The sequence below is a fragment of the Acomys minous genome (assembly GCF_964271855.1).
Source record: "Acomys minous genome assembly, chromosome: 17".
In the NCBI taxonomy this organism is placed as follows: Eukaryota; Metazoa; Chordata; class Mammalia; order Rodentia; family Muridae; genus Acomys; species Acomys minous.
Window position 1 is genome coordinate 31,617,766 of NC_140500.1, and position 23,603 is coordinate 31,641,368.

The following is a 23,603-nucleotide window of genomic DNA, read 5'->3' on the forward strand; positions in this document are numbered from 1 at the left end:
AGGACTCTGGTTTGATTCCCACCACCCATACGACAGCACACAACCATGTGGAACTTAGTCTCAGGGGAATCTGACACTGTTGTGGGCAGTAGGCATGCAGGCGGCCTATGAGGGTAGGGTAACACCTAACTTGGGGCTGCCAAGGCCCAGGCTCTGACCATAGCAGCTCAGGTGGCACCCACAGAAGTCAGGTGTGAAAGGCTCTGGATTTTGAGAACTTCTACTGAAGGCTTCTCAGCCAGTACGATTTAAAATGTCTAAGGACGGGGGCTGAAGAGGTGGCTCAGTGGTTAAGAGCACTAAATCTTTAAAATGTCTAAGGTCTAAGCAGCTTTTCTGAAAACACATGAATACAACACAGCTTGACCCCTCCTCATCTGGTTCATCAGTGTCCACAGCAACACGCCTTTCTCAAGGTAACCAGCGCAGTCGGTCCAGGGACGGGGCGCAGGTACTTCTTAGGCTGCACGCACTCTGAAAATGACCCAGTTCGTGCAGGGTGCGCTCTGGCCTGAGGGCAGTGAGCCAGGCAGCCCGAGAAGCGGCGGTACGGGGTGTGCTCGTCTGGAAGAACTATGGCAGTTTTGACCTAAGCTAGACTGTGAATGTTAAATAGGGCTTGAATAGGGAGGAATCAGCGTGTGGAGCATGATAAAGTCCACCCTCCTCAGGGAGGCCCTCTGGGGCCCACATAAGTTTAGAAGAAGCTTCAGAAATAAGCATAGGAAGTCTTTGATTCTTCTCTTTAAATTACAGTGTTTGCTTGAGAAAATTGGCTTTTACATTTTGTACATGTGCACACATGCACACAAATGCCACAGCATGCATGTGGAAACCAGAGGACAACCTCCAAGAGTAGATTCTCTCCTTCCACCATGTTGGTCCTAGAGACAGAACCCAGGTTTGGAGGTAAGCACCCTACGTGGTGAGCCTTCTCACAAAACCTCAGTGTTTGCTTCCACAGGAATTGTCTTTAGCTTGGATCTTAGAAAAAGTAGTCTACCCTGAATTCAGTTAGGCTGGGAAGATGCCAGGATTTTACCAAATCATAATCATCAGGTCTGATTCAGTACTGTATCTTTTATTGGAGTCTAACACACCTATATAGTAAAAACACTTGGTAGTATCTGCTGAACGACCAGATAATTCCCGGATGAATTAGTTCAAGTGTCCAGACACAAGCACAGACTGGAGAGCTGCCTAGGCTGTGCACCAAACAGCTACGTCTGTGCCTGCAGGTTTCTGCTGGCGAGCACTCCCACACATCACAGGCTGTGAACAGTCTGTCCCTCCGGCTCCTCCCACCACAGCCACAGCAGTCAGATGAAGTTGAGTTTATTAGGAAAGCATGAGAGCCACCACACCCCAAGTGACAGAGAGAAAATTGAAAATGTCCCTTCCAGCCAACCAGGAGCCTGGCTTCGACCTCCCAGAAGAAGAAACTGGTGGGTTAGCAACAACATTTTCTGGCAAGCACACCGCAGAGCACGAGTCTCAGCTAGGACAGCCCCACCTCAGCCCCACAGGCGGAGGGAAGGACCAACTGCTGACAGAATCAGTGCAGAGGCCGCTGGAGCTGTAGGGAAGGTCTGAGAGAAAGATTGAGAGGTGGGGAGGACCTTAACGAGCCCCCGCCTTTGCCTCTCAACACCTCAAAAACATTGACAAGCAGTTCCAAACAATGTTACTGAAAAGGGAAAATGCCTAATGCTGTTTCCAAGAGGTCCCTTGGACTTCTCCCCCATGCCACATCACATCCCAGGTGCACACGGCAGAGCCCAAAGGCCACTTTTGAAAAAAGAAAAACAAGAAAAGCCCTGTTGCTCTGTGAGGAGAGGAGAAACGGAAGGCTGCTGGGCCTTTCCCACATGGCCAGTGTTCTGTACAGCAACTTCCCAGCAGCAGCAGGCACAGCTCTAGGTGAGAGTCTCACCCTTTGTCACCTGTAAAAGGAAAACTGACATTTAGATCAAATGCAGAGGGACTAAAGCCATTTTTTAAAAAAATCCTATTTTGGATCCTTTGCAGTGAGAAATGGTAGCAAAGGCAGCTTCAGAGTCCCAGACACCTAAATCCAGGCAGAGCATTTAACTTCTGGAAGCCTGTTCTGTTTCTAAGCAGAAATGTATTTCCCCTCTGGGGTGGCCTGTCACCATACTCACCCTTGCTTCAATGTACTCTATTCTCCGCTCAAGGGCTGTCAATTTCTCATTTAGTGTCGCGAGTCTTGAACGACAAGACATATCTGGTAAAAGGAGACTAATGTTCAGGGTTAATGTCACTTCAACACCCACGCCCACACAAACCCTCTGGGCTGGAGACGAAATTTATCATTCCAAGTACACATGGGGATGGGGCATATGGCAAGAAACATTTTCAGATCAACTCAGATGCTGTGGAACGCTCAGGGCGGTAGGCAAAGAAAAGCCACCACCAAGGGAGACCTATGTCTCGTAGCCAATGCTGGTCTTGAACTTAGTTATCTGTCTCAACCTAAATTTATACCACTTTAAAAGGTTGCTAAATTTATGAAAAGTATGAAATTTATGAAATATGCAACGGATGTACAGATGGCTTTGTCAGGCAGCTAACAAGAGAAGGGAGCTAATGAGAAAGGAAATCCAGAAGCTTGTCAATCTAAGGCAGGGTATACCCTCTTAAGTCCTCTGAAAGTTAAGTTAGGGATAAGGTCTGAACGCCCCACACTGGAGAGCACCAGTTGTTTCTTGAGCCCAAAGGCCTGAGTGGAGCTGTGTTCTTGTTCCATGGCATCACAAGCACCACACATGTTGTAAGCATGGGAAAAGATCAAAACTCAAAACCTGAGTATGGTTTTAGGCTGGGGTTACAGAGGCTGGCTTGCCCTAGATCACTCCAAGTTCAATGCCCAGCACTGCAGCAGTGAGTTCGAAGCCAGAGGGAATACAACAGAAATTAAGGTAAGAGAGGGAGGGTAAGGAGGTCCAGAGAGGGGTGTAAGGAAGGAGATGAGGAACAGTGAGGGTGTCAAAAGCCCACCCCATCCTCAGTGTCTGTCTGTCTGTCTCTATACCTCATGCTCATGGATCAAGTTGTAGCTCTTGGCTGCTGCTCCAGCCATGCCTGCCTGCCTACTGCCACGATGGTCATGAACTCAACCTCTGAAACTGTGAGCCCCAAAATAAACTCTTTTATAAATGGCCCTGGTCACGGTGTTTGTCACAGCAACTGAAGAAATACAAGTTGGTATCAGGGAGTGGTCTATTGCTGTGTCAGGCCTGACCATGCTGCTTTTCAGAGGAACACAGAAGACTTTAGGTTAAAAAAGAGGTTGAACACTGTAAGCAGGTCTTAACAGGCCATATTGACAGGAGCAAAAACCCTGCCTGAGTTTAAATTGAAAAGTTTTAGCTAAACTTCTTTTGCAGAGAAGACTTAAAGAGCCTATAGCAGGCTGGGCGTGGTGGCACACGCCTTTAATCCCAGAACTCAGGAGGCAGGTGGATCGCTGTGAATTCGAGGCCAGCCTGGTCTACAAAGTGAGTCCAAGACAGTCAAGGCTACACAGAGAAACCCTGTCTCGAAAAAACAAAACAAAACAAAACAAAACAAAACAAAACAAAAAGAACCTATAGCAACTCTGCATGTGGATATCAGTAATTATTCTTTTGCAGGTCTACAACAAAAAAGAACAAGCAGGGCAAGAGCAAAACAAAACAAAACAAAATAAAACAAACAAAATACAGGAAATTTAATGTTGGAGCCAAGGCTTGTGCTGAAAGAGATAAATGGAATAAGGAGAACGGGTACCCTCAGGGCGAGACCCTACCAAGCTAATCCTGTAAATTATGGAAGAAAAAGGTGTAAGGAAATTTCTGCTCCTAAAAGGCAACCACAAATCAGAGTTTATAAAAATTTGGGGCCAGGCTCCATTCCCAACAGGCAGCAGAACCTGGCTGCACTGGTCATGTGGTTCTGGCTATAGAATCATGAAGGATACATGAGAACACGGGTTCTGGAATCTTCCTCCATGACTGAGAGCTGCTGAGGCCAGGTGTGTGGCAGGGAGTCCCTGCATGGTAGCCCAGAGCTGCCACTGTGTGCATGGCAAAAGGGAAGCCTGGATTGCACTGGCGATCCCAGGATGTGCTAGAGCGGTGGGGTATCTGCTAGGGAGGGAGTAGAAATTGTTACGTTACAATCAGCAGAGCTGTAAGGGAAGAACATATGAGGCCTTTTGATGTCAAAGAGATACGAGATTTGGAGTTTGCCCTGCCTAGTCCAGCATTTCCTTACTATGCCACTATTCCTCCCTGTTGGAATGCATATTCTGTGCCATTACATGCTCAAAGGATGTAATTTGCTTTTTATGGGGTTGCAATTAGGAGACCAGACATTTAAAGTATACGGAGACCATGGAGACCCACCTACCTACCTTCCTTCCTTCCTGAAACAGGGTCTATCTATGTAGGTAGGCATGGCTGTCCTGGAACTCTATGTAGACTAGGCTCAACCTGAACTCAGAGATCTGCCTGCCTCTGCCTCTTGAGTGTTGGGATTAAAGGCGTGTCCCGTTACACCTGACTATGGAGACTTTTCTTGGAGGTTCTAGCAGCGGAGGGCAGTTACTCACACACCCTTGGCTGAAGACCTTTCCTCCTCTATTGGGGAAGCTTGTCTTCTTTGACTGAGCCCGTAGCTTTGGGAGGGATGCACATGGAACGGTGAAGAAGGGGTCACTTGCCTAATGAACCAGATCAGCTAAACCAACTCTGGCAATCAATCTGGTGAGACAGATGTCACAGCCAGATTGCCCTCACATCTGACTATGAAGACTTTTAAAGTTAAACAAAATGCATTTTTGCATTATTATATGGCCACAAGCCTCCAGGAGTCAGAGAGTGGGATGTGGTGGTTTGAATGGGCATGGTCTTCACAGGCTTATATATTTGAATGCTTGGTCCCTGGCTGATGGGACTGTTTGGGAAGGGTTAAGAGGTGTGGCCTTGCCAGGCGTGGTGGCGCGCGCCTTTAATCCCAGCACTTGGGAGGCAGAGGCAGGCAGATGGTTGTGAGTTTGAGGCCAGCCCGGTCTACAAAGTGAGTCCAGGACAGCGAAAGCGACACAGAAAAGCCCTGTCTCAAAAGGAAAAAAGAAATACTGCCCCAATGCCATGCCTGCCTGGCACCGTGCTCCCTCCCCCCCCCCCCCCCGCCCCATAATGGTCATGGACTCTAATCCTCTAGGACCATGAACCCCAAATGAGCTCCAAATGAAACGCTTTCTTTTCTTTTTAAAGATTCAGTTATTTTACATTTGTGAGGGTTCTATCTGCATGTACCCCTGCATGCCAGAAGAGGGCATCAGATCTCATTATAGATGGTTGTGAGCAACCATAATATTGCTGGGAATTGAACTCAGGACCTCTGAAAAAGCAAACAGTGCTCTTAACCACTGAGGCATCTCTCCAGCCCCGGCATGCTTTCTTTTATAAATTCCTTTGGCCATGGCATTCTGTCACAATAATTGAAGCTAGGCAGTTACTACCACTGGAAGAAACTGCCTGACAATACCTACATAGGCCTTTCTGAACTACAGAAGTCTTTTTAACTTGCTTTACTTTTCTAATCTTTCTTAAAATGTGTATTTTATTTATTATAATTTATTCACATTACATCCCATTTGTTATCCCCTCCCTCTTATCTTCCCTTTCCCACCCTCCTTCCCTCTTCTGCCTTTTCCCTTCCCCTAGACCTCGGATAGGGGGAGCTCTCCTATCCCAACTATCTGGTGACAACCTATTACGTCCATCAAGATAGCCTGATGAGTGGGCACCCTTCCACTGTGTGCTTACTAGGCCACTTTGCTAAAGGGCAGTGACCAAAGCGTGGGCACCCAAGTGCATGTCAGAGGTTCAGCAGCAGCTCCCCCTCCCCACCCCGTGGAGAACTGGCAGTGCATCGGCTACATCTGAACAGGGCTCTAGGTTCTCTGCATCAGTTTGTGCAGGCCCCCTGTACCAGGTCCACAGCCCCTGATGGTCTCCCTGTGGAGCTCCAGCTCCCTCTTGGACTTTCCATGCCCCAACTCTTCCCTACAACTCTCAGTGCTCTGCCCAGAGTCCAGCTTCAAGTCTCGGTATCTGTACCAACCTCCACTGGGTGGAGACCCTCAGAGGACATCTATATTGGGCTAATATCCACTTATGACTATATACCATGTATGTCTTTCTGGGTCTGGGATATATCACTTAGGATGATTGTTTCTAGTTCCATTGATTTGTCTGCAAATTTCAAGATTTCCTTGGGTTTTGTTTTATTTTCGAGACAGGGTTTCTCTGTGTAGCCTGGGCTGTCCTAGACTCACTCTGTAGACCAGGCTGGCCTCAAACTCACAGTGATCCTCCTGCCCCTGCCTGCCGAGTGGTGGTACGGAAGGCGTGTGCTACCATGCCTGGCTGATTTCCTTGTTTTTAAGAGCTGAATAATATTCCATTGTGTCTACCCTATGAGCATATACAGGGGGAGGAAGTCCAACTCAGTCACAGTCATAGGGGAGGGGAGTAAGGGGAAAATGGGAGGGAGGGAGGAATGGGAGGATACAAGGGATGGGGTAACAATTGAGATGTAATATGAATAAATTAAGAAAATATATTAAAAATATTCCATTGTGTAAATGTTTCACAGTTTCTTTATCCATTCTTTGGTTGAGGGACATCTAGGTTGTTTCCAGATTGTGGCTATTACAAATAAAGCTGCTGTGAACATAGCTGAGCAAATGGAGTATCTTTATGGTATATGCCCAGGAGTGGTTAGCTAGGTCTTATTCAATCAGTATTAAATACTAGATGGAACAAGATTCCATCTGTGAAAAGCAGCCTTGACTCATTTTTCCTCCAATCTTCTTTCACTACCTATCCCAAAATGTAACCTCAAATCCTAAAATCCTCCCCTAAACCCGCCCCCCCCCCCGTCACCCCACCCCACCCCCTCAGTTTTTTCAGACAGGATCTGTCTGTGTCGCTTTGGCTGTCCTGGACTCACTTTGTAGACCAGGCTGCCCTCGAACTCACAGCAATAGACTTGCATTTGCCTCCCAGAGTGCTGGGTAAAAGTCCCCTTTTTCTTCTCAACTGTCCTCAACACGAGAGAAAGGCAAACGTGATGGCTACTTCCTTACCACCTCCTCCAACGCACAGCTCTATCTCAATTGCCTTTATTTTTTTAGGTCTAAAATAACTGACGTTGCTCTGAACAGTCTCCCACATGAGACTCCCACACGGGTTTCAACAGGGAGCTAACAACTTTCCTTTTCATCTCTTCTCCGGCTGGTTCTGCAAAAGCACTTCAGCATTCACTTTGACAAATCTTCCTGCACTGATCCAGCCTCGACTTTCCTCTCATGGTCGTCTTGCCCATCTGACCAAACACCAAGATTTGGCTAGAAATTTGCCTGAGAGTTCTTACCAGAAAAACAGCCACCCCCACTTCAGAATCTATCTAAATTCTTAAGGATGAGCTTTTCATTCTTAAGTTACTTGGGTCTCGGTTTGTCATGGCTTTACATAGTTAAAAAAAAAAAATAAGGGAGGGGAGGGGGCTGAGTAGATGCCTCAATGGTTCAACCACCTGCACGAGGGCAGGTGTTCAGATACCAAATAACCCATGTAGATGCCAGCTGGGCATGGCAGCCTGCCTGTAACTCCAGCCTCAGAAGGGCTCTGGGATCCCAGAGCAAGGGCCAGCAAGACCAGCCTTCCTGTCAGTGAGCTCTGGGTTTGACTAGGAGATGGTGGGGGTTGGTCTGGTCCTGAGTATTCTGATGCTACTTCCTACCCAGAGCAGCACAAGCCAGGCCTTCTCACACATTCTCCCGTACACCTGTCTGTTGTGTAAATCTTGCTCTACCTATTTAAAGTTGGTAGGTTAATACAAAATGCTGAAACTTGGAATTTGGCAGGAGAAAGAGAGGCAGAGTTTGGGGTTCGCAGGCCTGGGGTCAGGGACGGAGGGAGAGAGGAGACAGGAACAGGAGGAAGAGAAAGGAAGAAGAGGTTTCCATATATTGGCAGGGAGAGAAGCACATGGCTGGAACAGCGTGGATGGAGGAAAGAGGCCCAGATGGGAATGATGAAAGCAGATGGCCCGGGCTGGGGGCTGGGAGGTAATAAGGATTGTTTCATATCTGCCCAGTCCCAGGGAAAATGAGGCTATTTTAAACTATAACAGGTGTCTGTGTCTTTATTGACTATAATAGCGGGTTAGATAATATCACTGTAATAATTATTGGCTAACTTAGATATTTTTATATTTACTACAACAGAGAGATCCTGCCTCAGTGAGCAGGTGGAAGGGCAGTACCTTGTACATAATGTATACACACACACACACACACACACAAATACACACACACACAAAAGCATACACATATCTACACCACATACCTACATTAAAAATGGGGTATGTGTAAAAATAAGGATGTATATTTCCTTTACTTCTGTATAACAACCATAAACAAATGCCCCACATGGAGAGGAATGGTTTGATAGAGTACAGGTCTCCCAGAGACTATAGGATCAAAGTTGTCCTCACTCCTCAGTATTTGCTCACCACCCAACCTCTCACATTCTTTGCATTTTCCCCTTTGGTTTCCTTGTCACTCTTTCTCACATTCACCCGTGTCATTACCACTCTTCACAATCCTTTTCAAACTTAGTTTCACTGACATGTAGTTCACATGCCATACATTCACCTGCACAAAGCACAGGCGTCGTGGTTCCCAGCTCCCTGGCAGAGCTGGGCAACCATTACCATCACCTAGTTGCAGTAAGCCCATTGTCCCCAAGGGGAACTTTGCACTTGCTTTATTCCCCACTCTGCTTCCCCATGGCTCGTGGAAACCACTACCAGGCCAACCCACCAGTGTACTCTGGGCACTTTGCTTTCTTTCTTCCCTTTGGTGGTATAAGATGAGTCTCCCGTCTCTACTGTAAACAATGACACTTGGCTCTGTCTCCAAACTTTTCTGTTATTTTTTTCTGCCAAGACAGGTGTTTCTGTGTGGTAACCCTAAGTGGCCTGAAGCTCACTACCTGAAACTTACAGCAATACTCTGGCTTCTGCCTCCCAAGTCTGTGGTTAGAAGAGCGTGCCACCATGTTTGGCTCCCTGTCCTCTCTTTCTTTTGTATTTTGTCTCAGGCAGCCCGGATTGGCCTACACCTCACTATGTAGCTGAAGGTGGTTACTAGGTGTTACTAAGATTACAGGTGGGCAATACAATGCTAGGCCCTTCTTTTTAAATTTGTTGTTGGTTTTGTTTTGTTTGTTTTTCGTGACAGGGGCTCTCTGTCTAGCCTTGGTTGTCTGGGCAGGCCTTGAACTCACAGAGATCTGCTTGCCTCTGCCTCCCTGAGCACTGGGATTAAAGCTGTGCTCTATCATGCCACATGGCTTCCACATATGTGGAAGTCAAAGGACAACTTTGGGGAGTGGTTCTTTTCTTCAACCATATAGATCCCAGAGCTCAGGTGGTCAGGCTTAACAGCAAGTACCTCAACCCACTGAGCCATCTTACTGACTCAACACTGCCATTTCTGTCAGGACTAACCAATAGGCCCAGAGTTCCATCTAGTAGGATGTTTGGAAGCTCAAAAGCAAATAAACAATGTCTCTAACAATTGTATTTTTCATAAAAAGAGAAACAAAAATTATAGGAGAGATCCAGGGAGGGCTCTTTCCTAGAGAGCTGTGCTGTTCCACCTGTCAGTCAGAAGCCCAAATAACGCTCTGGTGTATATGGATCAACACTGTTGAGGAGGACAATGCCCAGCTCCAGACACAGGCTCTCTGGAATATGCCTGGAGTTAAGTACAAGTGTGGTTTATAGGCTGGGTGCTGCCCACCTCACATGTTTAAGACCATCCAATACCCACTAGCTTAAATAAAAATAACAGGGCAGCATCAGCAACTCAGGACCCTGCATTTAAGTGTACTCTGTCACCACTTAATGAAAGTGCAGGTCTTATCAGGGTGATTGCTGGTATGTCCACAGCATCACTGCTGACAATACTAACATATGATTTCCTCTCTAAACTTACATTTTCTGACAGGATCTTCCTTACACACCCATGTATGGCCTGAGATTAGAATTTACATTCCTTCTACTTGTTGCTTCCCAAGAACTGGGATTACTGGAATGTTCTATTACACTTGGCTTTCCTTCTCTGGACTATTTCATGTACAACTCTACAAAAACAAAAACTGGTACTAACTTTACCTCAAACTGTCTTTTGGGTTTTTGTTTGGTGTTGGGGTATGTGTGTGAAGGGGGCTTGTTCTATTTCCAGACAGTCCTTCCTTATATACTATAGGCTAGACTGGAACTCACTATGTAGCCCAGGCTAGCTTTGAACTGGAAATCCTATCTCAGCTGTCTGAGTTTTGGGACTGCAGATGAGTGCCAATATACCTGGCTCTTGGTTTTTGTTGTTGTTTGTTTGTTTTTTAAGATTTATTTATTTACTTATTATGTATACAGTGCTCTGCCTGCATGTACACCTGCAGGCTAGAAGAGGGCACCAAATCTCATTATAAATGGTTGTGAGCCACCATGTTGTTCCTGGGAATTGAACTCATAACCTTTGGAAGAGCAGACAGTGCTCTTAAGCCTCTGAGCCATCTCTCCAGCCCCTCTTGACTTGTTTTTGAAGTTAAGTTTTAGTTCTTGGATGAGTCTTGGAAGTGAAGCATTTGAGATCTACAAAAGAGAAATGTCCCTTTTCCTGCTTCATAAAGTGAGGAAATCTCTGGTGAGCTATCTCTATCAAATGTATATGAGTCTTGTTTTGCAGAGAAGTAAATTGATTTGGGGCTTTCTGCTGCATCCTAGATTGGGGAAATGAGTAAGATCCCATTATTTTTAGGAGCAACAAGAAATGGCCTACATGGCTGTTATCCTTCCTGAAAATATTAAAAACCCAATGTCTAGAGTCATTACTAGGTGGTTCTTAAATTTATTGAAGTTAATACTTTAAAGAAAGGAGTAACTAATTAGAAGGCAAAAACTCATTGTGATACACAATTAGAAGTTGATTTAACTACCAGCTGAGCCTTTAGGCCAGTTCCTGGTTGACAATCTCATGATATGAGTTTACAGAGATGTCACTAGGCTGAGAAGCTCTGAGTCCTACAGATAAACCCGTCCGGTGGTGGGACAGAGATGACTTAGAAGAATTGTGTGGGATATAACGTCCCACTGTACACCCTCTTCACGCCTCATGTGTCGATGAGGCGTGTACCATTCATGATTACCTAATTCAGTGGTACCAAGATGCTATAGTTTAGTTTGAGGAGGTATTTGGAGTTCTTTGAAAATTACAGCAAACCCAAGTCCCTACCCTTACCCTTATAGGGTAAGTAATCATCAGCTCTAAAGGGGGAATGAATTATTCTTTCTAGATGGCTAATGACTGCCTGAACTACCTTTACTCTTGGAATCCAGCTTGTAAGAAGGAAGTCACAATCTATGGCTACATTTCAGGTGTCAAACAACCACCTGAATCTGAGGCCACAGAGAAGATGACGCACAGGCATACCTGACACTGCTCTGTATTTTGGATTGTGTGAAGTTTCTAAAAACATCACCACAGACTATAGGTCTACATTTTTAGAATTTGCCCTGATTCTAAGGCTAATGTGTACAAAGGGGAAAACAGTGAACCTTAATTTTATAATCTGTTTTTATACTTAGTTAACAAATACTGCATGCCTGTTGTAACTCAGCTATGTCAGATTGTGTGAAAAATATGTAAATAATGTTGAAAGGCTGTGGTAGAAGAAGCATGTGAGCCTACAAGGTAGAGACCTAACCTTAAGCAACGTAGTAAGACCTTTTCTCAAAAAAGGAAAAATAAATAAATAAAAGTAAAAAAGAACAGGGCATGATGGTGCAGGGCCGCAATGCCAGAACTCAGGCGGCAGAGGGCTAGTCTAGTCTACAGAGCAAGCTCCAGGCCATCCATACAAGGCCTTGTAACAAAAGATCTTGCAGAAAACCTTGTCTCAAATAAACAGCAACAACAAAATAACAGAAGCCTTCAGACTGGGTGTTCCACAGCAGTTACATAACCATCCACAGGAAGGGAAAAGCTTTCTAAAAGATACGGAGGCCTTGTCTCCCAAGGTCCTAACAAGAAGATATCAAACTAAGGAAAGAATAACAAAGAGCAGGGTCACTTAGGGAAGCTGAGGCAGGGGGACCACAAGCTGGAGGCCATGTGGGATGCTCTTGGCCAGCGTGGGGATACACACCCTACTTCCAACCAGCAGAGAAGATGAAGGAGGGAGAGGAGAACAGAGTGGAGAAGGAAAGAGACGAGCAGGAGGAGAAAGAAAGTGAACAGTATTCCAAAGAGATTTACAACTGTGGCCAGCAGTGGTAGTGGACACCTATTATGCCAGCCCTCAGAGGAAGATTCAAAGTTCTAGACCATCCTGGAAACTTAGTGAGACACTGTCTGACAATCTGTGTCAGAAATAAGACATACTTTCTTGGGGTGTACATGTTAAGTTAAATGTATGTAGACTAAGGCTTAATGCAGCCAGGCATGGAGGCACAGGCCTGTAGTCTCAGTTACAGAGATGAAGCAGGATTTAAGCCTGGCCAGGGGTTAGAGACCAAGTTGTTGCAAGCTGAAATCCCAAGTCAAAATCAAAATAATGTTCATTAGTGCAGGCTGGTAACACAGATGGAGTAGCATTTATGAACTGGATCCCTAGCACCAACACAAAGGTGGGTGTGGTGCTGCACACCTTTAATGCCAGCACTTGGGAGGCAGCTCTCTATGGGTTTGACTCCAGCCTGGTCTAGACAGTGTGAATTCCAGGCCAGCCAAGACAATACAGCAAGTCCTTGTCTCAAAAAAACAGAAACAAAACCAGAAGCCTTCAGATTTTGATTGTTTTATGACAGATAGGCAGCCATCTAAGGAAGGGACCAGCTTAATGGTGCAATTCATTTAGAATGGAGTTGCCATTACCAAGACTACGGTACTATGAGATATTATGTCACTCTTTTGTTTGTTTGGTTTTCAGGACAGGGTTTCTCTGTGTAGCCTTGACTGTCCTGGACTCACTTTGTACACCAGGTTGGCCTTGAACTCACAGGGATCCACCATCCTCTGCCTCCCGAGTGCTGGGCTTAAAGGCGTGTGCCACCACGCCCATCTTATTATCTAACTCTTAAAACTGTGAAAAGCAGCTCCAATTCAACTTGGGAAGTTTGGTGCTTTGCTGATTGAACAGATATTAATACTTTGGTTAGACACTGTATGCACATCTCTGATATTAACTCTGCCAGATAAATGAATAAATAATTTTATGATTTTGTTTGTTAAAACATTCCCCTTTGGCGCACACCTGTAATCCCAGCACTCTAGGAGACAAGGCAGGCAGATCTCTGTGAGTTTGAGGCCAGCCTGGTCTACAAAGCAAGTCCAAGACAGCCAAGGCTAGACAGAGAAAGCCTGTCTGGAAAAAACAAAACACAAACTTTCCCTTTGAGTGACTTTTCAGATTGCTTCCCACTGCTTCTCCAGACTAAGCCAAAGACTCAAAACTGTGACCCTATTACAGTCCAATCTGCCCCCAGCACAAAACACTTTGGGCTTTGGGGGTTTGTTTTGCTTTGTTTTTCTGAGACACGGTCTCATTCTTTAGCTAGATTGGCCTTAAACCTACGGCAATTCTCTTGCCTCAGCCAGGTAGGATTACAGGCACAAGCTACCACACCAGACTATTTTAATTATTTTCATTTGATGCTTACGTGAAGGAATATTAATCAGAGAGGAATGCTGATTTAAAAAATATTGAACTTTTGTTCAATATTCCAGTTCTCTAGCAAATTCGGAGAAATCAACTACGTGAACCGACACTGAAACAGTTTACACAGACGGGAAGCAAACAACTCAAAGGGCTGCAGTAGTAGAGGGTATCTAACAGTCTCAAGGAGCCAAAACTAAAACCTCTGGAGGCAAACTAGACTATGGCAGCAGGGCAAACGATTGCTCCACAAAAAAGCATCTAATGTCATCAGGTCTAACTGCAGACCCACCTGCCTTCACCTCTGAATCATATTCCCTTCACTTATATTCCCTAAATAGATTTCTTTTGGGGGGATACATGGACTCTCTTTTATTGACTACTACAACTCCACAGCAACTTATGGGTGTGAAGCTGTACCACTTACACAAGTACACATATCCATGTAAGATTATATATAGCCCTATACACCCTGTAAGTGCATTTTTAACAACAATGAAGGTTATGGCCAGGTGTGGTGGTTCACACCTCTAATCCCAGTACTTGGGAGGCAGAGCCAAGAGGGCCATCACAAATTAAAGGTCATACTGATTTGCAGAGTTCAGGACAGCACAGAGTGATAGACAAGAATTATCTCAGGAGGGAGAAAAAAAAAAGTTGAGGCAGGAAAATCAAGAGCACCAGCAATTTACCAAGACACAAGACAAAATGGGTAGGGATCATGGGATGGAGGGATAGATTAAGATCTCTTATGTATCTGTGTATGTTGTTGTATGTGTATTATGTTGTATGCAAAGGTGGGTGTGGGCATGTGCCATGGCACCAATGTCTAGTCAGATGACAACCTGTGGGGGTGGTTCTTCCCCTTTCACCTGGTGGGTCCTGAGGACCCAAACAGAAGGAAGAAAAGAAAACTTTTTAAGGAGTGAGGGATGCCAGGGTCTTGTGCATGGTACCCAGGTGCCCAACCCTGGGATGTACCCCATAATTTAAACTGCTGCTCTGTCACCTTACATTATACTACTTAAGACTCATCGTTCTCTGTACAGAAAATAATCGATTCATTAAAAAAATTTCCAGAATGTAGCACTCTCTCCCATTTGCTCTAAGATGCCAAAAGTTGCTAATTAATAGAACCCAAGTACCCTAGTTGAAAAAGATCACCAGATGCCATCTGCACTTCCTGTGTTGTGGAGGAAAGTCCCTGAGGGAAACCTTCCAGAGACCATAAGGAGTCTGTGACAGGCTTTCTGCCCAGAAGGCTAGGCACAAACGGCAGAAAGAAACGAAGACTGTCACCAGCTGGCCACATCCAGGAATAGTTTTGGAAAAGTGGACTCTGCTGAAAGCGTCTGCCCTGTTAAATCCGACGAACCAGACAGAAGCATCCAGAACACCTACCATGAAATCGATACAGGGCTACAAAAGGTATTTCCAAGGCCCGAGGGGATCCCAGCCCCGCCTCTGACACCATCCCTTACCACCCTCAGCACTGTCACCAAAGGGAGACGGAGAGGAACGAATGGCTGGGGAACGGGGGCAATAGAAGGCATAGCACTAAGGGCTTCGGCTTTGACCCTGAAGGAAGAGGGAGAACTATAGGAGTCCCTGACAGTAAGCGCGACCGTCACACGGCTGCGCACTGCGTGCCAAGTGGAGACTGGCATGGAAGCGCAGCGCAAACCAGGACGGGTGGTGGATGGGCCTAGGAGGCTGGGCAGTGGGCGTTCTGACGTGCGCAAGCGGGGCATGGCATTGGGCAGGGTAGACCCCCGGAGACGGCCTAGTGAGGCTCGGGGTGAGGGGACTGGGGCCGGCGGGGCGCGGAAGAGGAAGCGAGCAGCTGGGACGCCGCGCCTCTCCTCGGCGCCGCCCGCCGCCTCCAATGCCTCCCTCCTCCCAGCCTCCCCTGTTCGCCCGCTGACCGAAAGAGTTGAGAAAGTCCGAGATTTTCTTGATGCTGCTGGTGATGATTTCAATATACTCCCGGTTCGCCCAGTCCTGGTGAATCTCTCGCTGCACCGGATCCTCTTGTCCCGCCATGGCGGCTGCCTGGAGGAAGAGTGACTGCGCAGGCGCTGCGACCTCCACAGGCCGCCAGAGCGCCTGCGCCGCCAGCCGGCACCCGAGAGTGGCACCCCATTAATGGCCTGGCTTAGCGGCGCGCGTGCGTACAGTAACTCCCTTTGCCCTGCTCTAGCTTGGCTCCCAAGCTGGAGAAAAACAAGAATCCTCCACTTTCGAGGTTCAGACCGAGAGCTCCCCAGCCCCCAGCCTCACGACCACGCTGATCACTAGGGGTTCTTGTCGTTATGGGACGCCCACACGCCCCTGTCTCCACCCAGGCTAGCTCCGAGCTCTCTTGGCACCTTGACAGCAAAGATGGGCAGAGTCCACGAATCCCGTAAATTTAAAATGCTTTTCATGCTTGGGTTACAACCCTGCTCATTTTTGTTTTCTTTTTTAAATGTTTGTTTTGTTTTGTTTTGTTTTGTTTTTTGAGACATGGTCTCTCCGGGTAGCCCTGGCTGTCCTAGAACTCACTCTGTAGACCAGGCTGGCCTCGAATTCAGAGATCCATCTGCCTCTGCCTCCCAAGTGATGGGCTTAAAGGCATGTGCCACTCCTGCTAGGCTAAAATTATTTTATTCATATTGTGTGTGCACATGTGTGTGTGTGTGTGTGTGTGTGTCCCGTGGGGCAACATGCACGTGAAAGTTAGAGGACAGCTTGCAGGAGTGAGCTCCTTTTTGTTGTTGTTGTTTTTGTTTTTTGAGACAGGGTTTTTCTGTGTTAGCCTTGGCTGTCCTGGACTCTCTTTGTAGACCAGGCTGGCCTCGAACTCACAGCGATCCGCCTGCCTCTGCCTCCCGAGTGCTGGGATTAATGGTGTGCGCCACCACGCCCGGCCCTTCTTTCTGCTTCTTGCTCCCTATGTGATTTCTTTCTCCCTACAGGTTCTTGCCATTTTCCAGGGCCAATGGCAGAGCTTTGTTTGTTTTTGCTTTTTTTTTTGTTTGTTTTCAAGACAGGGTTTCTCTGTGTGGCCTTTGGCTGTCCTGGACTCGCTTTGTAGACCAGGCTGGCCTCGAACTCACAGAGATGCACCTGCCTCTATCTCCCGTGTGCTGGGGTTAAACGCGTGCGCCACCGCCGCTAGCAATGGCAGAGCTTTGTTTTGCTGTGTGTGTGTGTGTGTGTGTGTGTGTGTGTGTGTGTGTGTGTCCTTCTTTCTCAGCTATTTCACTGCAGTTGATTAGTGTGAGGAGACTCTGGCTTTGCTGGATAACAGTGGTGGTAATAGCAAATGGTACCTCCCAGAATATGTCCCTTAGATCTGGGCATGCTCCACAGAAGACTATGTACAGATCGTTGTAACAGTACAAATACCTCTTTATCCAACTATTCTAATCATCTGATCTTGGCTTTGGGGACTTTCATATTAAAAAATAATGTGCAGTAACCACAGTTTCAGTTGTCTTTTAAATAGCAGGTGTCTCTTAACCAGGAGGAAGATAAAAGCAGACTGAGAAAACATAATTCAAAAACACTCATCTCTCTTCACCATTTTCTGTTCGCTCTGGTTTCTGAGTTCCAGTCAATTTTTGGTTTGTTTGTTTACACATTCTGTAATGTGGCATACATGTACACATGTGTCCATACACAGTGGACACAGGACAAACCCAGATCTCTGCCTGACCCCAGTTCTTTACTCCTCTGTCTCAGCAGACATTACCTCGAGTCTTCTTTACGGGTAAAGTGTTTTCCCATTGTGCTTTGCTGTGTACTCCAGCTGGCCTTAGCCTCAGGCCAGACCTCCTGAGGGCTGGGATTACAAGCCTGTATCAAAACGCCCAGCTTGTGCCACAATTTTTATAATGAAACGAGTTCTAGAGCGGAGGAGATGCAGGGCTAATTCTGTGTTTAAGAGCAGGTAAGTTGTCAGTCCGTCTGTTCAATCCTTCCTCCAGACACTTGCAAACTATAAGAGAATGAAATAATTGCAGGTTGGGGAAGACTCCTGCTTCCCACAGTCATGCATGACAATAAACGTGCTCAGAGCATTGACTTTTCTATGGTAAGAGGTTTCTTGGCGTTCAACATGAGACAGACGCATCTTGAGGTTTAGCAGAAGACAGAAGGAAGTATGGGGCTGGAGAGATGGCTTAGCTGTTGAGAGTACTTGATGCTCTTGTAGAGGTCCCGTTTCTGATGACCCTTTTCTGGCCCCAAGGTCTCCTGTACAGGCATACTACACATACATACATCCACACAGGCTTTATGTTTATGTTTATAACTTAATATTGTGAAGGTAAAGACAACAAATTTTCAGTCAGAAAGTTAAGATGTATTTTTTTTTCTTACCAAGTGAGCATTTATAATTCTGTTTTCTTGCACTGGAGCCCATTACAGTAAATAAAACCTTTCTGAACACTGGAACACACTGAGCCAGGCTATAATGAAGAAAGGTGAACTTTATTTATTTATTTTTGGTTTTTCGAGACAAGGTTTCTCTGTGTAGCCTTGGCTGTCCTGGACTTGCACACCAGGCTGGCCTCGAACTCACAGGGATCCACCTGCCTCTGCCTCCTGAGTGCTGGGATTAAAGGCGTGCGCCACTACCGCCGGGCAAAAGGTAAACTTTTTTTAAAAATTTATTTATTTTCATTATATGCCTATTGATGTTTTGCCTGCATGTCTGTCTGTGTGAGGGTGTCAGATCTTGGAGTTAGAGTTGTGAGCATCCATGTGGGTGCTGGGAATTGAACCCCGGTCCTTTGGAAGAGCAGTCAGCGCTCTTAACAGCTGAGCCATCTCTCCAGCCCCGAAAGGTTAACTTTTAACACTAACTTTGGGTCTTGGAACTTCTTCTACACTTGACCACAGCCTTTGCCATGAGGGGTTTGTTCTCTGTGTTCCCATCAAACACACACAGGTGTGATGATGGGAGAAACTGGAGCTTTAGTGGTTCCAGAGCTATCCTGCACCTAAGGCCTCCAAGAAGGGCGCCTCCTGCCCCCGCCCCGCCCCGCCCCGCCCCGCCCCCGCGGTACTGAGTCACAAAGGCGGTTGCCAGGCGCCAGGTCAGAAAGAATCAGCAGCTACCCTGGATCGTGCAATCCGTGAGGAGTTCAGTAGGTGAGCTCCTGGCTAGGAGGTGATGGTTGGGCCTGGGCCGGGCCCCCACCGCTGCCCGGGCCTTGGCCAGGGCCGAGTGGCTCCCGCTCCCTGGGAGGGACTTCCAGGGAGTCAACCTTGTTCTCCAAGCACTGCAGCCGCTCAGGATCTTTTCACAGTTCACGAGGACTTCCCCTGCACGTTGGCACTGCCTTCCCCTTTCCCAGGTGGGGAAATAGAGGGTCTGGGCTTGCATTTATTTATTTATTTATATTTTATTTTATTTTATTTTTGGTTTTGCGAGACAGGGTCTCTCTGTGTAGCCTTGGCTGTCCTGGACTCTCTTTGTAGACCAGGCTGGCCTCGAACTCACAGCGATCCGCCTGCCTCTGCCTCCCGAGTGCTGGGATTAAAGGCGTGCGCCACCACGCCCAGCTTCATTTATTTATTTATAATAGAAGGTAGGAGCCAATAAAAAGAAAGCCTCTTTGGACAGGGGAACCAGGTGTTCCCTATGTGGAGCTAGTACAGCAGCTTGTGCAGAATCCCTAGGTTCATCCCTCAGCCCTGGAATGGACTATAGTTACTCCTTCAGATGCTAGGGACTGGGGCAGAACCATTTGGATTTAAGCCTTGTTTGAAGGAGTGGAAAGACCTTAAACCCAAAGCCCTCCATCTCTATTGGTTTAGGCTGGACATTTGACAAAGCTTTTTCTGTTAGCTGCATTTTTTAAAAGATGAGTCTCTTCCCCCCCCCCCCCCCCCCAGTGTTTAGAGGCGTTAATACTCCTCATCCTCCTTGCCATGGTAGTGTACCAGACGCTCCCTCTTGGATGTTTTCTATATTTTCAGACAAGATCTTACCATATGCAGCTTAGGCTATTATTGAACTCATAGCAATAATCCTGCTTCAGCCTATCAAGTACTGAGATGATAAGCATTGGCAATGTGCTCTTAAATTCAAGATATCCAGGACTGGATGCTTTTCATAAGCAGTTAGCAATAGGTAGCTGTCTTTCTGTGTCAGTTTCTTTTCCTAAGGCAGCCCAGATATAGGAAAGTTGGCAACTTGCAAAGGGACTGCATAGACCAAGAAATGCTATCCATTGGAGGAAATCAGCCAATTAACTTCGTCCTAATCATCGTCAAAGGGCACTTTCATTTTGAAATGTTACCAGCATTCTTTCTTCTTCTTCTTTTTAAAATCAGGGTTTCTCTGTGTAGCTTTGGTTGTCCTGGACTCACTTTGTAGACCAGGCTGGCCTCGAACTCACAGAGATCTGCTTTTCTCTGCCATCCTGGAACTAAAGGCATGCCATCACCAAGCCCAGCTTTTTTTTTTAAAGTGAACCTTACAGTGAAGGTGTCAGCCTTTGGATGGGCAGGATATTGCCGCTGTATTTTGTGGCAGAAAGAGGAGGGGACAAAGGCTTAGGCTGAAAACAAAAAGGACCTACCTGCAAGGGCCCCAATGGTGCAATGGGTTAATAATGCATGGACTTATATAGAAATGGGACCTGGCTGGGTAGTGATGATGTACGCCTTCAATCCCAGCACTTGGGAGGCAGAGGCAGGTGGAGCTGTAATGCCCTTCACATAAGAAAGTGAAGGGGGGTGGGGAGGGAAGCTAGCTCTTCCTGAATTAAGACAGTCAATTTGGAAATAGAATGACAGAAAACCAAAATTCTACTTGGATAAATGGAGTTAAAATATCCTCCCAGCACCTTGGGTTGTTTATTTGTTTTGTTTTTTCAAGACAGGGCTTCTCTGTGTAGCCCTGAAACTTACTCTGTATACCAGCCTGGCCTTGAACTCATAGGGATCGGCTGCTTCTGCTTCCCAAGTGTTAATATAGTAGGCAGTGGGGCACTGTGACGCACAGTGATGCCCACATACAAAGGCAGGTGGATGTCTGTGAGTTCAAGGCCAGCCTGGTCTACAGAGTGAGTCCAGGATAGCCAAGGCTACACAGAGAAACACTGTGTGTACATACACACACACACACACACATACACACACACATATATATACACTATATATGTGTGTGTGTGTGTGTGTGTGTATACCACCAAGCCATGTACTGTTTTTTCTTGGATGTCTCCATAAGGACTAGTGAAAACTGGAGGTTGCTTAAAAGTCACAGTGTAAGTAGTCTACAAACTGTAAGATGCAAGAAAATCATTGGAGGATTTATATACATGCAAACATTTGGGTCCTATGCCACATTTTACTCAGTAGGTCTGAGATGGGCCCCCAAGAGCTTGCATTTCCATCAAATCCCTAATGGTGTTAAAATTGCTAGTTCAAGGGTTATACTTTGAGAGAGCACTGATGAAGTATCAATTACAAATTACAAATGCTTGTGAGACATGGGCTGTTTCTTCTCATCAAATAAGGTCTCAGCATGAAGTCCAGCCATTTTTGCCTTACCCCAAGGCATTCACTGAGATACTCCATTTCACACAATCTATATCACCTGTAGATACAGGGCTTGGAAAAGGTTTAATGCAGTTTTAGTATGCACAGCAGTTGCCATATTCATTGTTTGTTGCCCTTTATAGACTTACTGACCGGTGTCATGCACTGGCATCTATTCAGTGAGTTGTAAGTCAGTATGAGACAGTTGTAAAGGCACACAACCATGCCCGTCCCCTCCCCCAAAGCACAGCAGGGAAATTCCATGTCTGGTTTCTTTCCTTTAGGGCTGTCAATGGCAGGGTACCAGCTCTGGTCACCATGGACCCCACTGGATGAGAGCTTCCAATGGCTGCGGCACACAACACCTACCCCTTCCTCCAAACACCCTTTTAGGGCCTCTCCTTGTCTCCCCCAAACCCCCTCTGACCTTGAAGTACAGTTATGCTTTAAAGAAGTTACAGTTGTCCTAGACAGCCCACTTGTGGAACCTGGAGAGAGCCCCAAGCTACCCTGTCACACATCAGAGCTCCGAGCCTCAAATAACAAGAAAGGACTGGTGAGGAAGCCCCAGCCAGTCCGCCTCAATGGAGTGGACTCTGTTTTTGGTAGGGTCATCACAGCCCAGCCACCCAAATGGACTGGCACATTCAGAGTTTCAGACAAGTCAGCTTTCTGCAAAATTATCAGCAGGGAGCACCAGTGGCCCACTGGACTCAAGGAGCCTCAGATTCAGATGACAGTGACTATGTGCAAACAGATGCTACGCTCAATCCTCCTGCTGTATGCGACCTACAAGAAGTGCACCTTTGCCTTGCAGCACTCCAAGTAAAGGGTCCCCATCTGACCCCTGTGCTCCACACCATGCTCTCTGGTATGTACCCAAAGTTTACACAGACCTATCCACATAAATCAAATTGTGATATCATGCCAGATATTTTGCCTTTTGGTCATGCTGTGACAATTTAGGAGTTCCCCTTCTCCCTTTTTTTTTTTCAGAAACAGGACCTATGATACCGAGCAAGGAAGAACATTTCCACTCTAAAGCTGAATGGCCATTTAAAAGTCAACTGAACAGTGACATGCACATGTGATAATGATTAACTTATATAAGTAAGCCAGCCTAATGTGAACACACTCAAATGCCAAAGACAATAATGAGCTGGCAAAGGAAAGAGATGCCAAGAAAAGACATAGATGGATTTCTGGGTACCAGAGGATCAAGGGGTCAAAAATGTATGTGAGTTAAGGACTAATTTAAAAACAGTATTCCCTCCTCAAACAAATGTGAACAGCCCCCCGAAAACCAACAAGCTACAACTTTAATACATGTATGGGTAAATATAATAACAAATATTAAATCTCAGTGACAAGGCAAGGAAGAGCCTGACAGTAGCTTTCTCACAGAAGACAGGAGGATCCCTCCTACCTTAGCTTCTGATGTGATATGTCTAATAAACTGCAATTATTTTGTATGCTTCTGACAAATAGATTCTAGGCATAATTCATAATGATGTGGAAATAAATGCTACATATGTATACAAAGCCAGCAGATATTTGATGATGTCTTTTTGTTTTTAAAGACTTATTTATTTATTATTATGTATGTAGTGCTCTGCCTGCATGTACACCTGTGGGCCAGAAGAGGGCATCAGATCACTTTATAGATGACAACACGAGGTTGTTGGGAATTGAACTCAGGACCGCTGGAAGAGCAGTCAGTGCTCTTAATCTCTGAGCCATCTCTCCAGCCCTTGATGATGTCTTTTCTTCCTTTGTTTTACACTAATAACAAGAGTTTGATCCCATAAGTTGTCCTCTGACCCTGACACATGCACCACAGCATGTATGTGCCCACACACATTTTTACAAAAATAAATGTTTAAAAATTCAGAAGTAAGCTGGGCTCAGTGGCACACACCTGTAACCCCAGCACTTGGTGAGGCAGAGGCCAGCCTGGTCTACAAAGTGAGTCCAAGACAGCCAAGGCTACACAGACAATCAATGTCTCAGGAAAAAAAAATCAAAATAGTGTTCAAGTCCCTTCTGGTCAGCATATTAATACCACCATAGCCAGGACTACAAAGAGAGACCCTGTTACAAACAACACAAACAAAAATTCAATTAGAGGGTAGCTAACATGTTCTTTTTACCCTCTTTTTACCTTTTTCCCCTCCAGGAGGGTAGCAATATGAGACATACTTTTAGGACACTGGTAAGACTGCTCAAACATCAACTCAGTCTTACCTAATCCTTGAATAATGAGACTCA

At 46.1% G+C, this 23,603-nt stretch overlaps 2 protein-coding genes across 4 annotated transcripts; one reads left to right on the forward strand and one right to left on the reverse strand.

Moving 5' to 3' along the window:
- Positions 1–1,065: 1,065 nt before the first annotated feature.
- Positions 1,066–15,896, reverse strand: BRK1 (BRICK1 subunit of SCAR/WAVE actin nucleating complex). Its single transcript, XM_084766479.1, has 3 exons — positions 15,725–15,896; positions 2,163–2,245; positions 1,066–1,943 (listed from the first exon to the last, which is right to left on the reverse strand). The coding sequence occupies exons 1-3, from the start codon at positions 15,840–15,842 to the stop codon at positions 1,917–1,919; spliced, it is 228 nt and encodes a 75-aa protein (XP_084622605.1). The 5' UTR covers positions 15,843–15,896; the 3' UTR covers positions 1,066–1,916.
- Positions 14,236–22,878, forward strand: FANCD2OS (FANCD2 opposite strand). 3 transcript variants are annotated; one of them, XM_084766466.1, is made up of 3 exons: positions 14,236–15,227; positions 21,620–22,206; positions 22,332–22,878. In XM_084766466.1, the coding sequence occupies exon 2, from the start codon at positions 21,628–21,630 to the stop codon at positions 22,162–22,164; it is 537 nt and encodes a 178-aa protein (XP_084622592.1). In that variant the 5' UTR covers positions 14,236–15,227; positions 21,620–21,627; the 3' UTR covers positions 22,165–22,206; positions 22,332–22,878. The 3 variants fall into 3 exon arrangements, with proteins under 3 accessions (XP_084622592.1, XP_084622593.1, XP_084622591.1); XM_084766467.1 differs by lacking the exon at positions 14,236–15,227 and adding an exon at positions 18,874–18,938; XM_084766465.1 differs by lacking the exon at positions 14,236–15,227 and adding an exon at positions 18,903–19,144.
- The last annotated feature ends 725 nt before the right edge of the window (positions 22,879–23,603 follow it).

Bases quoted from the DNA above. Each gene is read 5' to 3' on its own strand.
- BRK1 (XM_084766479.1), bottom strand. From the start codon at position 15,842: ATGGCGGGACAAGAGGATCCGGTGCAGCGAGAGATTCACCAGGACTGG. The intron at 2,246-15,724 runs GTCAGCGGGCGA...TCCTTTTACCAG, and splicing joins GGACTTTCTCAACTCTTTCG to ATATGTCTTGTCGTTCAAGA. The intron at 1,944-2,162 runs GTGAGTATGGTG...TTCCTTTTACAG, and splicing joins TAGAGTACATTGAAGCAAGG to GTGACAAAGGGTGAGACTCT.
- FANCD2OS (XM_084766465.1), top strand. From the start codon at position 18,961: ATGGTTGGGCCTGGGCCGGGCCCCCACCGCTGCCCGGGCCTTGGCCAG. The intron at 19,145-21,619 runs GTGGGGAAATAG...TCTTTCCTTTAG, and splicing joins ACTGCCTTCCCCTTTCCCAG to GGCTGTCAATGGCAGGGTAC.